Consider the following 23552-nt stretch of genomic DNA (forward strand, 5'->3'; position numbering starts at 1 on the left):
TCCTCCACCAAACTTTACAGTTGGCACTATGCATTCGGGCAGGTAGCGTTCTCCTGGCATCCGCCAAACCCAGATTCGTCCATCGGACTGCCAGGTGGTGAAGCGTGATTCATCACTCCAGAGAACGCGTTTCCACTGCTCCAGAGTCCAATGGCGGCGAGCTTTACACCACTCCAGGCAACGTTTGGCACTGCGCATGGTGATCTTAGGCTTGTGTGCGGCTGCTCGGCCATGGAAACCCATTTCATGAAGCTCCTGACGAACAGTTATTGTGCTGACGTTGCTTCTAGAGGCAGTTTGGAACTTGGTAGTGAGTGTTGTAACCGAGGACTGACGATTTTTACGCCCTACGCGCTTCAGCACTCGGCAGTCCCGTTCTGTGAGCTTGTGTGGCCTACCACTTTGTGGCTGTGCTGTTTTTGGTCCTAGACCTTTCTAGACTTCACAATAACAGCACTTACAGTTGACCGGGACAGCTCTAGCAGCGCAGAAATTTGCAGAACTGACTTGTTGGAAAGGTGGCATCCTATGACGGTGCCACGTTGAATGTCACTGAGCTCTTCAGTAAGGCCATTCTACTGCCAATGTTTCTCTATGGAGATTGCATGGCTGTGTGCTCGATTTTATACACGTCAGCAACGGGTGTAGCTGAAATAGCCGAATAGACAAATTTGAAGGGGTGTCCACACACTTTTGTATATATACTGTACAATTCAGATGGATGGACAAGGAGTTAGGGTTTATAGATATGCCTCAGTGATAGGATTTTCTGAAAGCCTAAGGACTTTTCACGGAATATGTTCCGGGTTCCGCGTTCTAGCACACCATTGCAATTCATGGCATCCTATGTAGGGCTACAAGAGACCCTAAAGCCCAGGCTATTCCAACAACAGATTCAGATCGATGTGCTTTGGGGAGGAGAGTAGGAATGGAAGAGGTTATGCCTGACTGACCATGTGTCCCAATACTCTTTCCTTGTCTCCTTTCCTTCAATATCACCCTATTGCCTTCACATGTTCAGCCATTTCAGATCTCTGGTCAATGAGGAAAGAAAACTATTGAAGTGTAATGGGACATGGTATGGAATTTAAAAGTTCCACTTGATGTCCCAGTATTGAAGCGTTTTCTTTGTTGTTTGTGATTCCTCTTCAGCCAGCTCCTGGTTTCCTGTGGTTGGTGATGTTACTCCTGCTATCTGTGCTGTGCTTCCTGCCCCTGAAAGGAAACCCCAACACAAAGTTGAAAATAAAGACTTCTGACAAATCTGTTGGATAAAAAGGCAGTGTCATACGTACATTACTTTCATACATCTATCTTGTCCCTCCCACATAATGTCCAGAGTGAGAACATTGTCTGATTTAGCCGCTAGTTTTCTGGGTTGGCTTTGCCTGCCGCTATGGCATTGCCTTGACTTAGGCCGGGACTCAATGAAAGGCACATTTCAACAAGCGCACAGCACTGTCGACAATCGACATTGTGTCTTCTACAGGCAATTCCCTGACGGTTGTGTAGATTGCATTCGCAGTAAACACTGCAGATGTTGGCTCAAGTGTAAACTACCTTTAAAAGTGAAGTGCAGTGCGCTTGTTGACAATGCGACTGATTGAATCCCGGCTTTGAACCCAAAGATAGATGTTCTCCTCCAGAGCTAAATCAGATTCAGCAACTCCCCACTACAGAATAACAACTAACTTTCCGGTTAAAAAACCCCGTCTCCACTCTTAAGCATCTCCTTCATTCTTCAAAAGAATCAGTGACACTGATGTACTAAATCACAATTCTTCAGTATTTCTTTAGTGAGGCAGATCCTTGCTGACAGTCTGTCACGAGAGATGAACTGTATCCCAATAACTGTTCTTGAGTCATATTTAGCAAAATCAGAACTGTAATGGAACATGGTCATGGGTTAGAGATAGGTGGGCTGGTCATAGAACTGTTCATACCAGCGATGCAGAGGATCTGGGGCTCCTCCCACTTGCCACCTGGCAGGCACTTGACCAGAGGGTTTTGTCTCTGCTGGAAGCCCTGGGCACAGTAGTAGCGCACAACCGCGTCTGTCTCGTACCTCTGGCGAATTTTGCCAAACGCAGATGCGTTCCGGACTTTGGGGGGAGGGCCACATGAAGCTGTGGGAGGAGTTACAAAGACTGTAGGTGATAATGTCTTCTAAATCAAAAACACATTCATGAAAGTCCTGTGTAGCTCAGTTGGTAGAGCATGGCGCTTGCAACGCCAGGGTTGTGGGTTCGATTCCCACGGGGGACCAGTATGAAAATGTATGCACTCACTAACTGTAAGTTGCTCTGGATAAGAGTGTCTACTAAAATGTCAAATGAAAAGTTAAACGATTATTTGTCCTAATGTACACATTCAATACAGTTAAGTTTTGAGCGTTACACTAGTTTGGGACTGTATTGAATGTGAGCATTAAACATCTACTACTACTTCTACATACCTCTAAGTTAACTACCTCTGTGACCTATTGCCTGTATAGCAATATAATCTATTGCACAGAGGTAGTTACAGGTATGTAAAGGAACTGGTAGATAGGTGCTTGTTTGTAGTAAAATCATGTCCATTACTCACAGGTGCCTTTCTTGCAGGTGTAGGCCAGGTGGTAGTTGCAGGGCACGTCACTCCAGCGCCCGGCATCATGCCATACCATCACCACACAGTCCTCTCCAGACAGGAAGTAACTGTCAGGCTGGCCCCTGTACCAGTTCTCATAGAGCTGTGAAGACAAGGTGAGAGATACAGACCTGTAGTAGTTTATAAGCATGGGAGCTAATGTCTTGTGTCTTGTGTTCCTGTGTCTTTGTAGCTGCATGTCATCCTGTGGACATGTTTTGACACAGTACTTTTTCTATGTCAAACCAATCTGTCTGGACTCACCAATGGGTTACCATCGGACCAGCGGAAATCCCCCTCGATGGTCTTGTCGTTCAGTCCAGTCCACTGATACTCCTTATAGTTATCTGTGGATAGAACAAGCCATTTTATTTGCTTTTCAAGCAGTAGGCCTATCACTCCTCGAAGAAGTTATACAGTAGACCTTTGTGTTTGTGCTTCCACTGCGAATATCAACAACTCTGCCAGGGTTTGTGTTGCCAATTGACTGGGCATGAAGTTACTTGGAGGTAATGTGGCCACGTAATTTAGAACATGCTAAAGCGGCCCCCCATCACTCCCATTGTGTTTTTGGTAATTAATGCTAATGTCAGCAGTTGTGACAGTGGCTGAGTACACAGCCTGTCACTCTGGTTAAAAGTAAGTGTTCATCTAATTGATTTAGTAATTTTGCTGAACTACCTCTTTAATCACCCAGATTAGCATTTGCATGTAGCACTTCCGCACAGCAGGGTCATGACATTTGTCCTTCCTATGCTAATAAATAGCACACACAAACCCTTGAGAGCTAGCTGCTATATTTCCAATGTATTAATGTGCTGTAAAATGGTACGCTATGCTAACAAATGGAGTTGCCTATCAATGAAAGAGAAAAGGTGGAGTAGGAAGTTTGGTGGCTCGCTGTCACCACTCCCACCGTACTGTTAATGAAGTCCTGCTCCTCAGGGGTCATGATTGACACCAGGTGGCCCCCCACCATGCGACAGTGCTGCTCCGCCACCTCCCAGATCAGCCGCTGGTTGAAGTGCTTGTAGCAGTTCCCATGGAACTTTTGCCAGCCCACCCCACACTGCTCCAGGTCTAAGAGACAGAACAAGAGGGAGGGAGGGTGGGAGAGATTTACTAGATGTAATTATTTTATTTGGACGATTAAGAGGGAAAGGTTAGATCCGTTTAGCTTTTCTGACCATTGAACAAGAAAGAGAGAGAAGAGGTGGTATTGATGAAAAACAATGAGGTGACCCGAACGAAACTACCTTAAGACCTTGCTCGGGATTCAATCTAAGATGCATTATCGACAAGTGCAATACACTTGACTTTTGAAGGAAATTGTTTAAGCTTGAGCCAACATTCACAGTGTTGACGTGAATGTGATCTCCGCGAATGCCAGGAAAATTGTATTTGATTGAATCCTGGCCTTACTCTGTAACTAGATGATTCTAACCCACAAAGACAGTTTCCCTGATTCACTGAGCATATAGATCCATGAGGTTCATCCATCTAAAGAACACTTCATTTCGCCTTCTTTCAATTTCAATTTTCTCATCCCTAAATCTGTGTGACAGGAACACGGTGGCATAGCAAGCTGGTCTCAAAGAAAAGGCTGCGTCAGACTGAACTGAGGTGGACAATTGTTCCAAAAGCAAGGTTTTGTCCTTTCTAGAGTTGGGATCAGGGATGGAACAGCCATTCTTGGATTGTCCTCTTCGAACAAGGTGGTTCTTTGAGATTAATGGGCTCTTAACGCCACAGTGTGTAATATTTCAATTTGATTGATTGAGTTAATAGTACTACTAGTTATTAATAGCGTAGTACTAGTAAACTAGACTAGTACAACTGTCTTACCTTCTAATAACAAAAAAATGAAGGATCTGTTACTTTGTTTATGTTTTGGCCGTATATATCCTTTTACTTCTTTATTACGAAGATGACTGGAATGTGGCTCCACTCATCAGAGCCTGACTTAACCTGCTTCAGCACATACAAACCCAAAAGTATTATTACTGAATGTGGTGGTGCATTACATTACATTTTAGTCATTTAGCAGATGCTCTTAACCAGAGCAACTTACAGGAGCAATTAGGGTTAAGTGCCTTGCTCAAGGGCACATCGACAGATTCCCCCCATAGTTAGTTTAGGGATTCGAACCTGCAACCTTTCCGTTACTGGCCCAACACGCTTAACCGCTAGACTACCTGCCACCCAGTAGTCTGCCATCTGGTGCATTATAACACTGTTTAATAGCACTCTTACAAGAAGAATGAGGAGCTCACCTGTCTGACAGAGGTCACCTCCATAGCTGGGCAAACAGAGGCATGTGGTGCTCCCACCCATCTCAACGCAGGTGCCGCCGTTGGCACAGGGGTCCTCCAGACAGGCATCTGAAACACAGCAAGAGGCCAGTCCTGCCAGCTCTGATAACCATATGCAGCCTACTACTGTAGTAATACTAATAGTAAATAGTAAAGTTGCACTGTAGTAAAAATAATACAATGATAATATCATTCGATTATAGCCTAGTGTGTAGAAAACAGTGAGGGTAGCTGCAGCAAAGAGGATAAAGAGAACAATATTTAACGTGGTTAAAATATGAGTATGATGATAAAAGAGTTGAAGTCAGAGTTTAGAGATTATGTAAAGAAAAAGCAAGGTTGGTGAAGGTCTGTAAGGCTGCCCAATCAGGTGCTGCATCTCCTGCCCGAAGGATGTTCAATGAACTCAGTGTGACCATAGTCCTTGTCATGTCTGCTGAAGATATCACCGTAACCTTGAATGACTCCCTGACTATTCACCAGGTCAAGTACTTATTAACTCTCAGGGTAATTACGCCCTCTCTGGCGAGGATGAGTAAGCCATTTCTATCACTGTCTACAATTATGATGATGATTTCAGTGTTGTGATACTTAGACATTTAGTGATGATGAAGGTGATGTGATAAAGGGTGCAAGGGAATTAGTAATACTGTCTTTATCGGCAATAGATTACCTACAATTAACCTCTCATGATGTTTTCCATTGGGTATACTTTTGCATGCATCTCTGTGTAGATGTTATATTTTGGTCCGGAACATATTACCAAAGTACAGTGTTAAGATTGCTGATAATTGTAAAAATGAACTATGACACATTATGGATGCCTCATACCTTAGTGGTATTTCTGCAATCTACTATAAATGTAACCTGGGCTGGAACCAGAAGTGAGAGAGTGAGACTTAGACATTAGGTATGAAAATAAGACCACCAAAAATAATCTACCTGAAAGTATCACATTGCCTCTTGTGTCAGACTGGAGCACACATGTATCCGACTACAACCAGTGGTTCTAATCCTGAATGCTGATTGGTTAAAACCGCATTCCAGCTGGTGTCTATTCCACAAGTTACCTCCATATTCTCCTTTCCTTTAGATGAACATACAATCAGCCAGTAGATGGAACCAAAGTTCACATATTGAGTTGATAACAATGCTCACAAAGCCTGCATCTGGCATCACCTGTGTAGAGAAAGCTTCAGGTAGAAGTTGTCCTTAACTACAGATGTAGGATCAGATTACCCAACCCCCTATTTTAACCATTAGGCGGATAAAGAAATATCAGATGCTGTGTCAGTGGTTAGGGCAATTTCTACCTAATCTGTCTGGAAAGTAAAGCACCAGTGAGAAAGTAAACCTAAAATTAAAGGCCATGTCCTCTAATTTTGATTTTCACCTTTAATGGTTACTTCTCTGTGTAAAAGCACATTTACTAAAATGAGACGGCAAATGTAGCATTTTATACAATTCTGTGCAAGTTATCCAACAGGCTGGTTTATGGTCTGTTGGTTGAATGGTTTTATGGATTGGGCCATCATGTTTGAGTTAACTCCTTAGAGGAGAAAGCACACATGTTTAAAGAATAATCCATGCTGTTAGCTGTGCTTGTGATATGCTGGTTCTGACTCTCCATCTATACAATCACAATCTGCAAAGACCCATTTTATATTAGATGACATGGCACTAATCATGCCACACTGATTTTACTTTAGCGTCAAACAATAAACCAGCCTCAATAGTTTCCATGTTATATTTAGAAACTCTTACTCATTACAAATGTTTAAACGTTTTGGAAGAAACTATGATCAGACCGCCATCTAGGAGGTCATTGTCATTTTTCAAATGGTATGTCCTGTTACACTGAGAGATTAATGGTATTACAGACATTTTTACCCCAAATAACATTACAAATATTCTAATTAGATGTAATTTACATGTCTACAAGACTTGAAAGCTGGACATTCCCTTATTATGGTTATAGAAGTGACATTATTCGCCATACATTCTATTATATATCTACTATATACTAACTCAATACCTGCTGAGTTAGTTTAAAAAGTTGCTGACGTTTTATAATTGGGATACTGTCCCTCTATTAAATCAATAATATCTGTATTCTTTGCCAATAAAATGTCAGTGGTGTTGCATTTGGGAATCAGTGCTGTTACATTCAGAGTTAGTGGAGTTACAATGCAAGGACAAATGTTTGTCTGGATGAATAACACTGTTTTTTTAAACTTGGAATTGTGCTCAAACTAATATGGGCCCCTGGTAAGAGGAAATTGACTGTTTGAATGCAGAAACATTCAGGACGGTGAAGGTGCAAGTTGGACATCACTCTGGCAGGAAGAATAGGGGGAGAAAATCAAGCATCGCAATTCTCTTTCACAGAAATGGTGTGTCTGGGCAATACAGTACTTCACAGAAGTCAATCTTTGAGTGACAAAAACATCATGCACAGCAAGACTGGTTTGTTTGACAAATGTCAAAAGGGAGTTGTCCCATATATCTGTCAATGCTCAATTCCTGGGGATCACAAAGAGCAGGGTGCTCTTTAAGGGGGAAGGAGGGGGAGGAGGGGGAGTGGGCTGCTGAGACAAACAGTGAGACAGACGAAGAGGGGGGAGCCGTTGGGAGGGTGGTTGTTTGCAGAAAATGGAGCAAGGCAGCTTGGGGTGGGAGAGGCCGGGATTTAGTGCATCGCCTTGTCGAGCAGCAAGAGGGCGGTTAGGCTGGTTAGGGTGGCTTGAGTGTTACCTGAAATCTTCCTGGCACTGCCCACAGCAGCCCTCTCATTGGGCAAGATGAGCAGGGTGGGCGGCTGGGTGAAGCCGAATTCCAGATCCAACCGGCCCTCATCCACGGGGGGCATAAGAGCTGTCACCCTCTCCGGCTCAGATGTTTCTGGGGGACCTGGTGTGGTGGAGGTGGTGGGGCTCCAGGTCTGTGTGGCCCACTCTGTGGATGTGTACATGGTGGATGTGGACATAGTGGCAGCGGTGGGATCCGTACTTGAGGTGGACAAGGAGTCTGACCCAAACCGATCAGTTTCTGCTGAGGAGTCTGGAAGCTCTGTCTGGGAAGAGGTGGATGGGGGTTCCCCGCTGTATTCAAGGTCTTCCTGAGACTCTTGGGATGCAGAGGTGGAGCGGTGCAGATCCCAGCTAGTTGTTTGCGACTCAAGGGGGAAGACGGTAACTTTTTCTCCCAGGGATGGTTCATCAGTGCCTGGCTCATGTCCACTTCTATCTTCTTCAGGGTCCATGGTTGTGGGATCCACCTCTATTCTGGACATGGTTGTTGTTTGATAGCCCATTGTGGTAAACTCGACAGGCAGCTGGGAGGTGGTGGAGAGGTCTGGAGACTCTGTCGTGGCTATGCCCTCTCCAGACCCCAGGTGCTCCTCATCCGACTCCCCTAGTGTCAGCTTCACTTCTCCTAAAGGTTCCAATCTCTCTGGAATGACGATACCCTCGAAATCTAGAATGGTGCTGCCTTCCGGCCTAGCGGAGGAAGTTCCCTGGGAGGTTCCTTGTGGATGGCCTACTGTGGAGTACACAGCTACTGTGGAGTACACATCCAGTCCCAGCTCCTCATAATGATCCAGTCCAGATGAGATGCTGCTTGAATGCGGAACGCTTGTCAGCTGCTCACTGGGGATGCTGGTGGCTCCAGGGGAGGCAGACATTTGAGGGGTGAAGTCAGAGGATTCAGAGGTGGGGGATCTGTCTGTGTGGATTCCCTGGTGGACACCTAGGTCTATCTCTGTAAAGAAGGTACAATATACATTATTGTTGGATGATTATGAAGTCTTAAGTTCTACACAGCCCTACAATGACAAAGTACATACTTTTGAGAAAAGGAGTTAGGAGTAACATCTGTAACAACTATAAGATCAAAAACGTCTAACATCGAAGATATTATTTATTTTATTTTTACATTATACACTATTTTCAAGTATGATCAAAATACACTTGCTTCTAAAATAACAAGCAGGTTTTCATGTAATAGGCAGATTGCAGTTGGTCCAGAACAATGCAGCACGTATCACACTTAGATGTACACAGAGGGTGAATGTCAATGACATGCATGTCAATCTCTTCTGGCTCAAAGTTGAGGAGAGGTTGACTGCATCACTATTGGTCTTTCTGTTGATGATACCAAACTGTCTGTTCAAGCAGTTGACACACAGTTCGGACACTCATCGGTATCACACAAGACATGCAACCAGAGGTCTCTTCACAGTCCCCAGGTCCAGAACTGAGGCTAGGAAACACACAGTATTAAATAGGCCCATGACTAAATGGAACTCTCAGCCACCCCAGGTAACTCAAGCTAGCAAACAAAACCAGATAAAAAAATTAGATAAAAGAACACCTTACGGCATGACGGGGACTATAAAGAGACACACAGACATTTCTATGCATTTTGTATTGTATTTTGCATTGTATTATGTATTGTATTATGTATGTGATACGTGGTTGGGATACGACTGTGATATGTGGTTGTCTCGCCTGGCTATCTTAAGATGAATGCACTAGCTGTGGGTCGCTCTGGATGGGAGAGTCTGCTGAATGGCTGAATTGTAATGTAAATGTAGTGCTATCTATATTTATGTACATTATGTATTTTATTTGCTGTGTTGATTCCTGTTTGGACCCCAGCAAGAGTAGCCGCTGCCTCGGCAGCAGCTAATTGGGGATCCTAATAAATACAAAATACAAAAAATATTAAATGTCATGTATCATAAAGCTATAGCCCAAAGTACATGAGGAATTGGGGGCCACATTAGCCATACCTTGGGACACATCTCCAGATCCATCCAGGGGCAACCACACTGAGGTTGCCTTTCCGTGGGGGGAGAGTGTAGACCAGACTGGGTGGGGATCAAGCTCTACCGGGGACTCAGTCGAGATGGATGTCTCCTCAGGTTCTCCCACAATCGCCTCTTTGTGCCTCCTCTCTGCAGTGGGGTCATGTGCCTCGGTAGCATTCTCTATGGGGTCAAAGGTCATTGTGGTAGTCTCTTGTGCATTCTCCCGATGACTCTGGTTACCTGCTGTTGTGCTGTAGTTGGCTTCCAGTTGATCCAACTCCAGGTTGGTCTCTGGCATCGGCTGGAAGTGCTTGGAAGATCCTGACTGCTGGTAGTCGGGTTCCTCCGGGTTAATCTCTGGCATCGGCTGGTAATGTCTGTGTGGCTCGTAGGACGGCTCTGGGAATTCTGGGGTCGTTTCCAGCTCGAGCCGGTAGAGACTGGAGTTGCCTTCGTGGAAGGAGTTTGGCACGCTGGAGGTACTGGGTAATGAAGTAGGATGCTGGGAGTGATAGTCTCCTTCGTGGAAGGACTCTGGCACACTGGAGGTGCTGGGTAATGAACTAGAATTCTGGGAGTGATAGTCTCCTTCGGGGAAGGAGTCTGGCTCACTGGAGGTGCTGGGTAGTGAAGTAGTATACTGGGTGTGATAGTCTCCTTCGTGGAGGGAGTCTGGCTCACTGGAGGTGCTGGGAAGTGAAGTAGGATGCTGGGAGTGATAGTCTCCTTTGTGGAGGGAGTCTGACTCACTGGAGGTGCTGGGAAGTGAAGTAGGATGCTGGGAATGATAGTCTCCTTCGGAGAGGGAGTCTGGCTCACTGGAGGTGTTGGGTAGTGAAGTAGGATGCTGGGAATGATAGTCTCCTTCGGAGAGGGAGTCTGGCTCACTGGCGGTGCTGGGAAGTGAAGTAGGATGCTGGGAGTGATAGTCTCCTTTGTGGAGGGAGTCTGACTCACTGGAGGTGCTGGGTAGTGAAGTAGGATTCTGGGAGTGATAATCTCCTTCGTGGAGGGAGTCTGGCTCACTGGAGGTGCTGGGAAGTGAAGTAGGATGCTGGGAATGATAGTCTCCTTCGGAGAGGGAGTCTGGCTCACTGGAGGTGTTGGGTAGTGAAGTAGGATGCTGGGAATGATAGTCTCCTTCGGAGAGGGAGTCTGGCTCACTGGAGGTGTTGGGTAGTGAAGTAGGATCTTGGGAGTGGTAGTCTTCTTCTACAGGAAGTGAAGTCTCATCAAAGGGCTGGAGGAGGTCCTGGGTGGAGGCTGTACGGGTGAGTGGGACCTCTGTGCTTAACATGGCAGTAGGGGGAGTCCCCTGCAGGTCCTCCCGAGCAGGAGCTGACTGAAAGACAGGGAGGGATTCCAGGACACTCTGGGCCTCTCGCTCCATTTGCTCTGGATCCTGGCTCAGATGGAGCTCCTCGGCAGGCTCCATAATAACGACAATATCTTGTCCGATGTCCTCTGGTTCAGTGGCCATGTAGTCCATGGGGGCATCAGTGTGAGGATTCCCATTACCTGAGAAGAACAGGGGGTAGACAGGAGACAGTTTTATGTCCATTCATTAGACAAACACATTCTCTGCAATTCAACACAAAATAATCCATGGAAGCATGCAATCCAACAAATCTCTTGCAATAATAAAACCTATATTATATATGTTACAACTAATTAGTCCAGTACAAAACAGACCTCTGAAGTAAGTACTGTACTATCTCTTTTAATTACTAATTAGTCCAGTACAAAACAGACCTCTGAAGTAAGTACTGTACTATCTCTTTTAATTACTAATTAGGCCAGTACAAAACAGACCTCTGAAATGAGGGGGGGGGGGCTACTAAGCTAACATATGGAATTATTTTAAGATGGTCATACCATGGATCATCTAGCTATGTAATTAGAATTTTAGGACCCATTTAAGTATATATATATATAGATAGATAGATTTTTTTTTTTTTTTTTACATTATTTGATAAAATATTGAATTTGGCCCATAGAAACGCATTGAATAACACATTCATACAGTGAGGGAAAAAAGTATTTGATCCCCTGCTGATTTTGTACGTTTGCCCACTGACAAAGAAATTATCAGTCTTTAATTTTAACGGTAGGTTTATTTGAACAGTGAGAGACAGAATAACAACAAAAAAATCCAGAAAAACGCATGTCAAAAATGTTTTAATGAGGGAAATAAGTATTTGACCCCCTCTCAATCAGAAAGATTTCTGGCACCCAGGTGTCTTTTATACAGGTAACGAGCTGAGATTAGGAGCACACTCTTAAAGGAAGTGCTCCTAATCTCAGTTTGTTACCTGTATAAAAGACACCTGTCCACAGAAGCAATCAATCGATCAGATTCCAAACTCTCCACCATGGCCAAGACCAAAGAGCTCTCCAAGGATGTCAGGGACAAGATTGTAGACCTACACAAGGCTGGAATGGGCTACAAGACCATCGCCAAGCAGCTTGGTGAGAAGGTGACAACAGTTGGTGCGATTATTCGTAAATGGAAGAAACACAAAAGACCTGTCAATCTCCCTCGGCCTGGGGCTCCATGCAAGATCTCACCTCGTGGAGTTGCAATGATCATGAGAATGGTGAGGAATCAGCCCAGAACTACACGGAAGGATCTTGTCAATGATCTCAAGGTAGCTGGGACCATAGTCACCAAGAAAACAATTGGTAACACACTACGCCGTGAAGGACTGAAATCCTGCAGCGCCCGCAAGGTCCACCTGCTCAAGAAAGCACATATACAGGGCCGTCTGAAGTTTGCCAATGAACATCTGAATGATTCAGAGGAGAACTGGGTGAAAGTGTTGTGGTCAGATGAGACCAAAATGGAGCTCTTTGGCATCAACTCAACTCGCCGTGTTTGGAGGAGGAGGAATGCTGCCTATGACCCCAAGAACACCATCCCCACCTTCAATCATGGAGGTGGAAACATTATGCTTTGGGAGTGTTTTTCTGCTAAGGGGACAGGACAACTTCACCGCATCAAAGGGACGATGGACGGGCCCATGTACCGTCAAATCTTGGGTGAGAACCTCCTTCCCTCAGCCAAGGCATTGAAAATGGGTCGTGGATGGGTATTCCAGCATGACAATGACCCAAAATACACGGCCAAGGCAACAAAGAAGTAGCTCAAGAAGAAGCACATTAAGGTCCTGGAGTGGCCTAGCCAGTCTCCATACTTTAATCCCATTGAAAATCTGTGGAGGGAGCTGAAGGTTTGAGTTGCCAAACGTCAGCCTCGAAACCTTAATGACTTGGAGAAGATCTGCAAAGAGGAGTGGAACCTGGTGACCAACTGCAAGAAACAGGCTGACCTCGGTGATTGCTAACAAGGGTTTTGCCACCAAGTACTAAGTCATGTTTTGCAGTGGGGTCAAATACTTATTTCCCTCATCAAAATGCAAATCAATTTATAACATTTTTGACATGCGTTTTTCTGGATTTTTTTGTTATTATTTTGTCTCTCACTGTTCAAATAAACCTACCATTAAAATTATAGACTGATCATGTATTTGTCAGTGGGCAAACATACAAAATCAGCAGGGGATCAAATACTTTTTTCCCTCACTGTAAATGGCAAAAAAGACAGTCAAAAAATAAATCATAAGGAATAAAATGTTGAAGTGTCTGTCCTATATTTAGGAGATATAAGAAAGCTCAGGATTTTTAAATATATATTTTTTACACACAATTAACCCCTTATTTTTGTAGGCACAAAATGACCTTCATACTTCCATTTGTTTGTATGGGTTACCTTCAGATGAGTCCTGTGTCCTCGTAGAAAACAGAGAACACCATCGTGTTCGTGAGTGCCTCCACTTTCCATAGAGTGGTCATAATAGTTTTTTAGGCCAAACCGTTCAGACGCTACAGACGTTTTCGTGAGAAGACTGATTTTCGGGATGTCTCATGGTCTGACAAACACCGCTGTAACTTGGCCACCTTCCACGGCAGATGCGGAAGGCTGACATAGCAGTTGTGGGGGATTGAGACGCAGCCCATGGAAAAAAACTGATATCTCTAGTTTAAACTGACAGATTTTTATGGGGATTTTATTATTATGTTACTTAGGTTTAACGCACGGGTGCGTCAATAGACTCTTAAGGATCTTTTAACTACTTATTAGTCCAGTACAAAACAGACCTCTGAAATAAGTACTTTACTATCTCTTTTAACTACTAATTAGTCCAGTACAAGACTCAGACCTCTGAAACAGTAAACATCATGGCGGCTGGATGATTCTGGGAAGCCTGTCTGGTTGCTGTAGCGATACAGGGTCTTGACCCCTGCCTGAGGCCCTCCACAGCGCTCTCTAGGGGTGATGATGGGGTAGCGCACACTGCCATCAGACAGCCAGCCAGGGTTGCAGCGGTCCAGACCCTCACTCCACGCCATGTACAGCTGCCCTGTGGTAGCCAGCTTTGCCCCTTCCTTCTCGCAGTACGCCCAAGCCTCATCCAATGACAGCTGCTTTGGGGCAGAGCCATGGAACACCTCCCCTGCACAAAAAGGGTCACGTGTTAGACTCCTAATGGGAATTAGATCCCGAACAATTGTCCTAGATCCTTAATTTCCCTGAAGTATCTGGAAAAATACAAAAGGCTGAACACATGGGAGAATGAGACCTTGGTTGGGAAATTGACATCAAGATTTGATATGTAATGTACCTGTCCTTGGAGGGAAAGTACTATCAATGTCTAAGATGTATGCTGTGTAAATACAAATTATCTCACTCATCTAAAGTGTGTACTCTGTACACTAGCTAAAAACCCTCCATGCCTGTAACTTAAAGGGATAGTTCACACAAATTACAAAATGATATAATGGTTTCCTTGCCCTGTAAATGGTCTATGGTAAAGGTATGATAGCAATCCATGATTTGGTTTAGTTTACCTGGCACTGTTACCACATGCTAATGTTTTAGCATTTGTGTCACACATCCCATTCAAGTCATGGGACCGATATTAGCATTTTTTTCGCACATCATGTCCAAATAATCAGAAACTATCTACAATTGTGAAGCTCAACAAAGTAACTTAGAAACTATTTGAACATGATGCGTGAAAAATGCTAATATCGGTCCCATGACTTGGATGGTGCAACAAATGCTAATTGTACTCCTGAGTGGCGCAGTGGTCTAAGGCACTGCATCGCAGTGCTAACTGTGTCACTAGAGATCCTGGTTCGAATCCAGGCTCTGTCGCAGCCGGCCGCGACCGGGAGACTCATGGGCGGCGCACAATTGGCCCAGCGTCGTCCAGGGTAGGGGAGGGAATGGCCGGCCGGGATGTAGCTCAGTTGATAGAGCATGGCGTTTGCAACGCCAGGGTTGTGGGTTCGATTCCCACGGGGGGCCAGTATAAAAAAATATGTATTCACTAACTGTAAGTCGCTCTGGATAAGAGCGTCTGCTAAATGACTAAAATGTAAATGTAAAACGTTAGCATGTGGAAACAATACCAGGGAAACTAAATCAAAGCATGGATTGCTGTCATACCTTGTTCAGAGACTGTTTGGAGGGTAAGGAAACCAATATGTAATTTTGTATTTGGGTGAACTATCCCTTTAAGGAGACCCAACACTGTCATTTTATAGAGTGCCTTCAGAACACGATGATATACAATGACAAAGCATCTGACTTGACAAAATTACATATTGTCCTTTATGATTTTTTACACAATGTCACAAACGTACAAACATACGTTATTGCTCAGTAGAATCACATTTACATCCTTTTTTTACGGGGAGCTATTCACACTGTCACTATTTACACTGCCTTTTTACGGTAAGCTATTCACAAGTTCTATTTTTTACCATCAATATGCTCCACATAACAATACACATCAAACAGTTCCTCTGGTTCCAGCGTCCCATAGTTCCTCACTCCTGGGCGGCCATCCATGTCACCATAGCAACCTTCCCGGGGAACTTGGATTGGATATCTGCGTAATAGGTGCAAAAATATTTGTATTTCCTGTGCTAAGAAAACATTGTAAAGACTAACTCTGATAGGTGAGGGGTCTCAGTCATTGTTTTTTAATCTGTTAGCAGGAATTGTTGTGTGTGTTGGGAACAAAGACCAAATAGAGTGCTTATTTTACACATGTAAGCCATGACAATACACACGAGGAAATCTAGCTTAATTAACACCAGGACTACAGTGAGACTGATTCAGCTGCCATCAGGCCAACACACAGTCTGCCAGAAAAGTACAACAGCTGGTGCGTGAAATAGTATTACATACCACACAGTGGGCCAAATTCAAAAACCCCAGTAGCCTATAGATGTGTGAATTAGCTCACTGCTGTTTGTTGACATTCTATAACCTTGGCACCTCAGCACTGCCCGTTAATAACTCAGGTAGTCAAAACAAAGTCTTGCACCTTTAAGAAATGTGTCTTTGTATTATAGGGCAAGTTGTGGATACCTGACAGATTGATCAGCGAGCCAGCCGGCGTCACACTGCTCATAGCCATCGTAGTAGGCTGCCAGAAGGTGGTCGGGAGTAGCGATGTGTGCCCCAATGCCCTCGCACGCCGCCTGGGCCTCACTGAACGAAAATGCATAGCGGCCAGAGGCGTGTCTGTAGTGGAAGACCACACCTACATGCACACACGTGTGCACAAACACAAACATACATGCACAGAGAAATATGGACAGGCTCAAATACACAATATGTGGTAAAAACTGGAAGAAAAAATTTGAATAGTTGCATACAAGGCTAAATCTGTTTGTTTTCTATAAGCAGTTTCTAAACCTGTTCGACAAGTAAAAAAACTCACAGACTCCTACAACCTTAAAAATGCTTCTCCCTCTGTTACCTTTGACCTTGATCTGTGTGAAGTCACTGGCGTCGTCCAGGCCCTGCTGCACCTCGCAGCGGTAGTGCCCTGTGTCTGTTGAGCGCAGCTCCCCCAGCCAGAGGGAGAGGTTCTCGGGCGAGTCTGCAAAGTTGACCAGGGAGGCTCGTTCTCTGTAGGCCTCGTTGACCTTCACCCTTTGACCCCGCGCCACTAGGATCTCTGTCTCCTCCTGCTCCCCATCATGCAACACGCTCCACTTGACCCGGGGCAGGATGGGGGGCAAGGAGGACGAGGGGGGCCCAGGGGACATGGACACCAGACAGGGGATTGTGATGGAGCCTCCCAGGTGTGCAGTGGAGATCGGGGTTGCCTTGGAGATGGTGACCTGGAGTTGTCGGTTGTCATCTAGGTCAGGAAGGAGAGATACAGTGAGTAAACGATGCTGACTGAGTAAGTGGCCGGCTGTTAACCTCTAGTGGTGGTGGTGAATAATGCATTTTGGGGACAATCTTCAAAATTCTGCAGCAATGGTTATATTCCATGGATGAGTACAATTTCAGAAAAAATATTATATGATTACGGAATGGGCGGAAAACTAAATGCTTTAATCATGTACATGTTGAATATATAGAAATATAAATTATACATAATCCATATTTATCTTAACTATCTTCTATCCCAAGCAATTGTAATACAGCAACTATTATGCAGCAATTACTATACAGCAACTGAGGCTTTAAATTCTAGTTCATGATGACCACAGGGCTGCTAAGGTTAAAGGGATACTTTGGGATATTTTGTGATACCATTTCATGTCTCTGCGTCCAGTATGAAGGAGTTAAGAGGTAGTTTCGCAAGCCAATGCTAACTAGCATTAGCACAATGACTGGAAGTCTCCCATAGATCTCCAGTCATTGCGCTAATGCTTGTTAGCAAGTAGGCTAACGCTAGTTAACAACTTCCTTCAAACTGCACGCAGAGACATAAAAATGGTATCCACAAGTTCATCTGACTCTGGGGAAGTAGATAAAGGCCGAAGTAAAGGCCAAAATCCCAAAGTATCCCTTTAAAATAATAACCTGAAATCAAAATAAATGTTTTAATGCAATGCATTGTCATCACAAATAATGATAGTCCATCAAAATATACGTTAGAAGATCTGTACCTTCTGAGTATCCTGTTTGCGCGGGGAAAGCCAGGGTCAGATGGCAAACTGCATACAGAAGGGGGAGGAACCTTACTGGACTGCATAGGAGAGGTAGTGAAAGTTAGACGAGGAAAAAAATTACAGATTACATATGCACCTCATTTGTACCTCATTGAAGAAACAATATCTACTTCACCAACTGGTTACAGTATTATTTTTTAAGCTTATTTTACTCTACATTATAAACCCGCTATGATTTGAGTGAAGATAAGGACAGAGGAGGCAGAGAGTGATGAATGATGAGTATTAAAATGTTAGATCAATGCCAGAGGGTAAACAAGTAGATTGAACGACATAAACATGGTCAAACAGATTGATAGAGAGATGAGAGAGAGCAGGAGCAGAGAGAAGGATGTGTGGAGAAAAAGAGGATGATGAGATTGAAAGTGTAGTTGATGAAGAGATTAGGGAAAAGCACATGCAGTATGAGGAAAAAATGGGGGGGGGTGACAGAAAATTAACCATTTATGGGAATAAAGTAAAGACTAAATGGTAAAAAGACCAGGGACATTAAAAAGCCTAATATAGGACACAGAGGCATTGGAGGAACAGTCGCTCAGCCCCCAAAAAGGAATCCGACGGCACATCCACATCTGACCGCAAGCGATTCATCACCTCCAAGAGAAAATTACACGTCTGCATAGCCCAAGGCTGCCTGCCAGTGCTTCTTCACCAGTCTGACCCTGTTATTAGCTCAGCAGGCATGGCAGGCAGCTCTCACTGACCTTAGAGTAGGCCACGATGGAAAGGGGAGTGGCCATAAACATCTACCTCACACAAATAAGTGCAGAGGCAGTTTTCACAAAAGACAGCAGAAGTAGGCCTACTTCTTATATTTTTTCAAAATACTTTTCAGACCCTTTTCAGAAAGGAAAGGGCAACAAACTTTACCTCATACTTCTGAGTACTTTTCAGATCCTTCTCCAAAAGGGTATATTTTTACCTTTTATCTCACATAAATTAAAACATTTCAATTTTGTGTGTCTTGACCACCAGTTGAATCACCTATACGATTCATCACCTATACAATTATGATTTCACTCATTATAACATCTTTACGCCTTCCCCGTTTTTCCTAGATGCACTTTCCCAAAATTCTACAGACTTAAAAAATTTGCCTAAAATACCACTTAGAGCAAATATTTAAAAAATTGTTAAAAACCCTATAAACCTGATAAGTTGGCTAGTTTGCTGCCATTTGGCTTAGCTGGTCGTAAAAACCTCTCTTCCTCCATGATGAAGGGAGAATCTCAATTGGTTCTGCTCAACTCCTTGCATCCTCTTCTCCTCACCTCTTTTTTAAAAAAAGTCAAAGGTAATCAAGGAGAGGAGTGGAGGAAACATGGAAACAAATGCACTTCTATGAAATTAGACCTTCTTCACTAGCACGTTATCATGCAAATGACGGTTACAGGTGTGGTATCCCAAAATAAATGTGTGAAGTATTAAAAAGAAATGTAGCTAGTTGTGCTAGAGATGTTATAGATAAAAGGATAAGTAGCGTATCGTTTTAAAATATGTGCAACAGCTGATTCAAAGGGGGTGTGGCAGATTTCAAAACTCTTCCGCAGAGGATTTCGTGAGAGGAGGCTATCGAGGTGAGGAGGACACTCCTGCATTCGCTTACTAACAAACTGACATTCTCCTCGACCACTCGACCACTTATCGGTTTCCTGGTCAGAGAGGAGAGGAGGACGGAGTCGAGGAGAGGACAGACTTTTGGCCAATTGAGAATCTCCCTGAATGTTTGCTGACTGGTAGCATTAGCGAAGTTGCCAACAAACGGAAGTTAACAAGGCAACACTCCATCTTAACTTCTCCTTCACATTTACTGGATTGGTTGAAAAGTGCAGAAGAGAACCTTTCCTGACAGTTCATTTTTATTCTTGTCAAGACCAGAATGTGGTGGATCTAGTTTCAGGCATTTCTTTTACGCCTGGCTACGTTAGGTTAGCTGACTGGGTAAGTATATGGCTGGTGCCATCTAGCAGCGGTGAAGATAAATGCATTTTGGGGAGCAATGGTAAATTCTGCAGATAAAGGCCAATTTGAGTGCATGTTCTGCAAAAAAATCAATTATTGCGGAAAACCAACCATTTGGAAAATGATTTAGTTATCCGTCTTTGTACACATATTTGTGAATATTGTTTTTGTTTCATTTGTATTATCTTTCAGTCAGACACAGTAGCTATTAACAGACACAGTAGACTATTAGGTCACTTTGACTGCAAACACTGTTTTAGAGACAAGCAGAGTCTGTGAGCTGCTCAAAAAATACAACCCTGCTCACATTAAATGAAGAAGGTCCTCTCATCAAAATACACACAAATACTCTGTGCGCGTGTTTGTGTGTGTGTGGGTATATGTGTTTGTGTTGGGGGAGTACACTCCTATCCAGCTGGCTTAACTCAGGCTTTTTTAGTCATTCTATGTGACTGAAATTCTAATAATCAAGCACCAGTTGCACCAATCCACCTCCAACAGTTTCACAGAGCTTACTACTAGCCTACTAAATGAGCCCCAGACACCATCAAAACAGAGGCAAGTTCATTTGGCTGACCAAGGATAACCCAGTACATACACTACCGGTAAAAAGTTTTAGAACACCTACTCATTCAAGGGTTTTTCTTTATTTTTACTATTTTCTTGATTGTAGAATAATAGTGAAGACATCAAAACTATGAAAGAACACATATGGAATCATGTAGTAACCAAAAAAAGTGTTAAACAAATCAAAATACATTTTATATTTGAGATTCTTCAAATAGCCACCCCCTGCCTTGATGACAGCTTTGCACACTCTTGGCATTATCTCAACCAGCTTCACCTGGAATGCTTTTCCAACAGTCTTGAAGGAGTTCCCACATATGCTGAGCACTTGTTGGCTGCTTTTCCTTCACTCTGCTGTCAGACTCATTCCAAACCATCTCAATTTGGTTGAGGTCGGGGGATTGTGGAGGCCAGGTCATCTGATGCAGCACTCCAAATAAATCACAGACAGTGTCACCAGCAAAGCACCCCCACACCATAACACCTCCTCCTCCATGCTTTACGGTGGGAAATACACATGCGGAGATCATCCGTTTACCCAGACCACATCTCACAAAGACACGGAGTTGGAACCAAAAATCTCAAATTTGGACTCCAGACCAAAGGACAAATTTCCACCAGTCCAATGTGCATTGCTCGTGTTTCTTGGCCTAAGTAAGTCTCTTCTTTTTATTGGTATCCTTTAGTATTGGTTTATTTGCGACCATGAAGGCCTGATTCACACAGTCTCCTCTGAATAGTTGATGTTGAGATGTGTCTGTTACTTGAACTCTGTGAAGCATTTATTTGGGCTGCAATTTCTGAGGCTGGTAACTCTAATGAACTTATCCTTAGCAGCAGAGGTAACTTTGGGTCTTCCATTCCTGTAGCAGTCCTCATGAGAGCCAGTTTCATCATAGCGCTTGATGGTTTTCATGACTGCACTTGAAGAAACTTTCAAAGTTCTTGAAATGTTCCGTATTGACTGACCTCACAACCGCAGACCACGTGTAACCATGCCAGCCCAGGACCTCCACATCCGGCTTCTTTACCTGCGGTATCGTCTGAGACCAGCCACCCGGACAGCTGATGAAACTGAGGAGTATTTCTGTCTGTATTAAAGCCCTTTTGTGGTGAAAAACTAATTCTGATCACCCATGGCTGTACCCCTGCCCAGTCATGTGAAATCCATAGATTAGGGCCTAATGAATTCATTTCAATTGACTGATTTCCTTATATGAACTGTAACTCAGTAAAATCGTTGAAATTGTTGCATGTTGCGTTTATATATTTTTCAGTATATATATATATATATATATATATATATATATATATATATAAGCACACATGCACTATGTGTTCAAATTTAGGCCGGGATTCCGTCCAACACAGATTAGTGACCTCCGCACAGCTATATACTTTAAAAGGCAATTTTCCAGATGTTCACGAAAATCATGTTAGCTGAAGTCACTCGCAATCGAAGTGCACAGGTCATTAATCAGTGTTTTTTAAATCCTTACACTCATCATTACTGTTACTTTATATCAAATGACAATCTATCCAGGCAAAGGTCTTCAAACACAAAGCAAACAAAGAGACACAAGTGTAGTGTAAAACGGCACTTTCTTGTGGTCGAATAAATGTTGTTTGTATTCACGCCAGCTGGGTTAGCTCCACAGACATGCAGCCATTAGTATTCTCGACTGGAAAACGTCTCACAAAGGGCGAGCGACGGGCAAGTGGACAGCTGCACACTGTGTTTCACTTTATACCAGTTCTCTTACAAAAGTGGATGTGGGAAAATTACAGGACCAGAGGCACTGGCACGCTTTATTTAATTTTTTATGGAAAAGGAAGCAGAAAGCCACTAGGAATCCCCTAAAACAGGACATGAAGAAAAGCAATGACCACATGAAGAGGTCGGTAATCAGGGACGTCTCAAACTGTATAATTGTTATATGAGTATCCGTAAACACAGGTTTGTATCCATCCTAATGGCGACAGACTGATACAGTGAATAAAATGGCGGTCACGCCTGGTTATCTTTCAGGAAGAACATCCTTGGACTTAAAGTCATTGTGCCGCCAGATTTTCTGCTCCTTTTAATTAAGAAAACAGTAAATAGAACTCAAGCGTCGCCCAGATACACCACCAACAGCAATTCCATATTCGGAAAAAGCTGCCTGTGCAATATCCTCAAGTACATGATACACACAGTACAAAATAGGGCTCTTTCAACCGGTTCTTAAAGCATAAATCATAGTCCACAGACGCTGAGACTTGATAGTCCGGTGTCCAATTGGGACATACAGTGGGGGAAAAAAGTATTTAGTCAGCCACCAATTGTGCAAGTTCTCCCACTTAAAAAGATGAGAGAGGCCTGTAATTTTCATCATAGGTACACGTCAACTATGACAGACAAATTGAGAAAATCCAGAAAATCACATTGTAGGATTTTTAATGAATTTATTTGCAAATTATGGTGGAAAATAAGTATTTGGTCACCTACAAACAAGCAAGATTTCTGGCTCTCACAGACCTGTAAGTTCTTCTTTAAGAGGCTGCTCTGTCCTCCACTCGTTACCTGTATTAATGGCACCTGTTTGAACTTGTTATCAGTATAAAAGACACCTGTCCACAACCTCAAACAGTCACACTCCAAACTCCACTATGGCCAAGACCAAAGAGCTGTCAAAGGACACCAGAAACAAAATTGTAGACCTGCACCAGGCTGGGAAGACTGAATCTGCAATAGGTAAGCAGCTTGGTTTGAAGAAATCAACTGTGGGAGCAATTATTAGGAAATGGAAGACATACAAGACCACTGATAATCTCCCTCGATCTGGGGCAAGATCTCACCCCGTGGGGTCAAAATGATCACAAGAACGGTGAGCAAAAATCCCAGAACCACACGGGGGGACCTAGTGAATGACCTGCAGAGAGCTGGGACCAAAGTAACAAAGCCTACCATCAGTAACACACTACGCCGCCAGGGACTCAAATCCTGCAGTGCCAGATGTGTCCCCCTGCTTAAGCCAGTACATGTCCAGGCCCGTCTGAAGTTTGCTAGAGTGCATTTGGATGATCCAGAAGAGGATTGGGAGAATGTCATATGGTCAGATGAAACCAAAATAGAACTTTTTGGTAAAAACTCAACTCGTCGTGTTTGGAGGACAAAGAATGATGAGTTGCATCCAAAGAACACCATACCTACTGTGAAGCATGGGGGTGGAAACATCATGCTT

At 43.7% G+C, this 23552-nt stretch overlaps 1 protein-coding gene across 1 annotated transcript in view; it reads right to left on the reverse strand.

Annotated features, from left to right (window-relative positions):
• Window positions 1-654: 654 nt before the first annotated feature.
• LOC123491378 (brevican core protein-like) overlaps window positions 655-23552 on the reverse strand; it is a 29167-nt gene continuing 6269 nt past the window's right edge. Inside the window, exons 2-14 of the mRNA XM_045221940.1 lie at window positions 17737-17816; window positions 16590-16976; window positions 16196-16370; window positions 15583-15710; window positions 13974-14267; window positions 9736-11271; window positions 7695-8702; window positions 4902-5009; window positions 3550-3708; window positions 2893-2975; window positions 2587-2731; window positions 1944-2126; window positions 655-1215 (exon numbers count right to left, since the gene is read on the reverse strand). Coding sequence (XP_045077875.1) covers window positions 1088-1215; window positions 1944-2126; window positions 2587-2731; window positions 2893-2975; window positions 3550-3708; window positions 4902-5009; window positions 7695-8702; window positions 9736-11271; window positions 13974-14267; window positions 15583-15710; window positions 16196-16370; window positions 16590-16976; window positions 17737-17816 — 4414 coding nt within the window. The 3' untranslated portion in view covers window positions 655-1087. The remainder of the gene's footprint in view (window positions 1216-1943; window positions 2127-2586; window positions 2732-2892; window positions 2976-3549; window positions 3709-4901; window positions 5010-7694; window positions 8703-9735; window positions 11272-13973; window positions 14268-15582; window positions 15711-16195; window positions 16371-16589; window positions 16977-17736; window positions 17817-23552) is intronic.

Source organism: Coregonus clupeaformis, chromosome 8 (genome assembly GCF_020615455.1).
Source record: "Coregonus clupeaformis isolate EN_2021a chromosome 8, ASM2061545v1, whole genome shotgun sequence".
NCBI classification, from domain to species: Eukaryota; Metazoa; Chordata; class Actinopteri; order Salmoniformes; family Salmonidae; genus Coregonus; species Coregonus clupeaformis.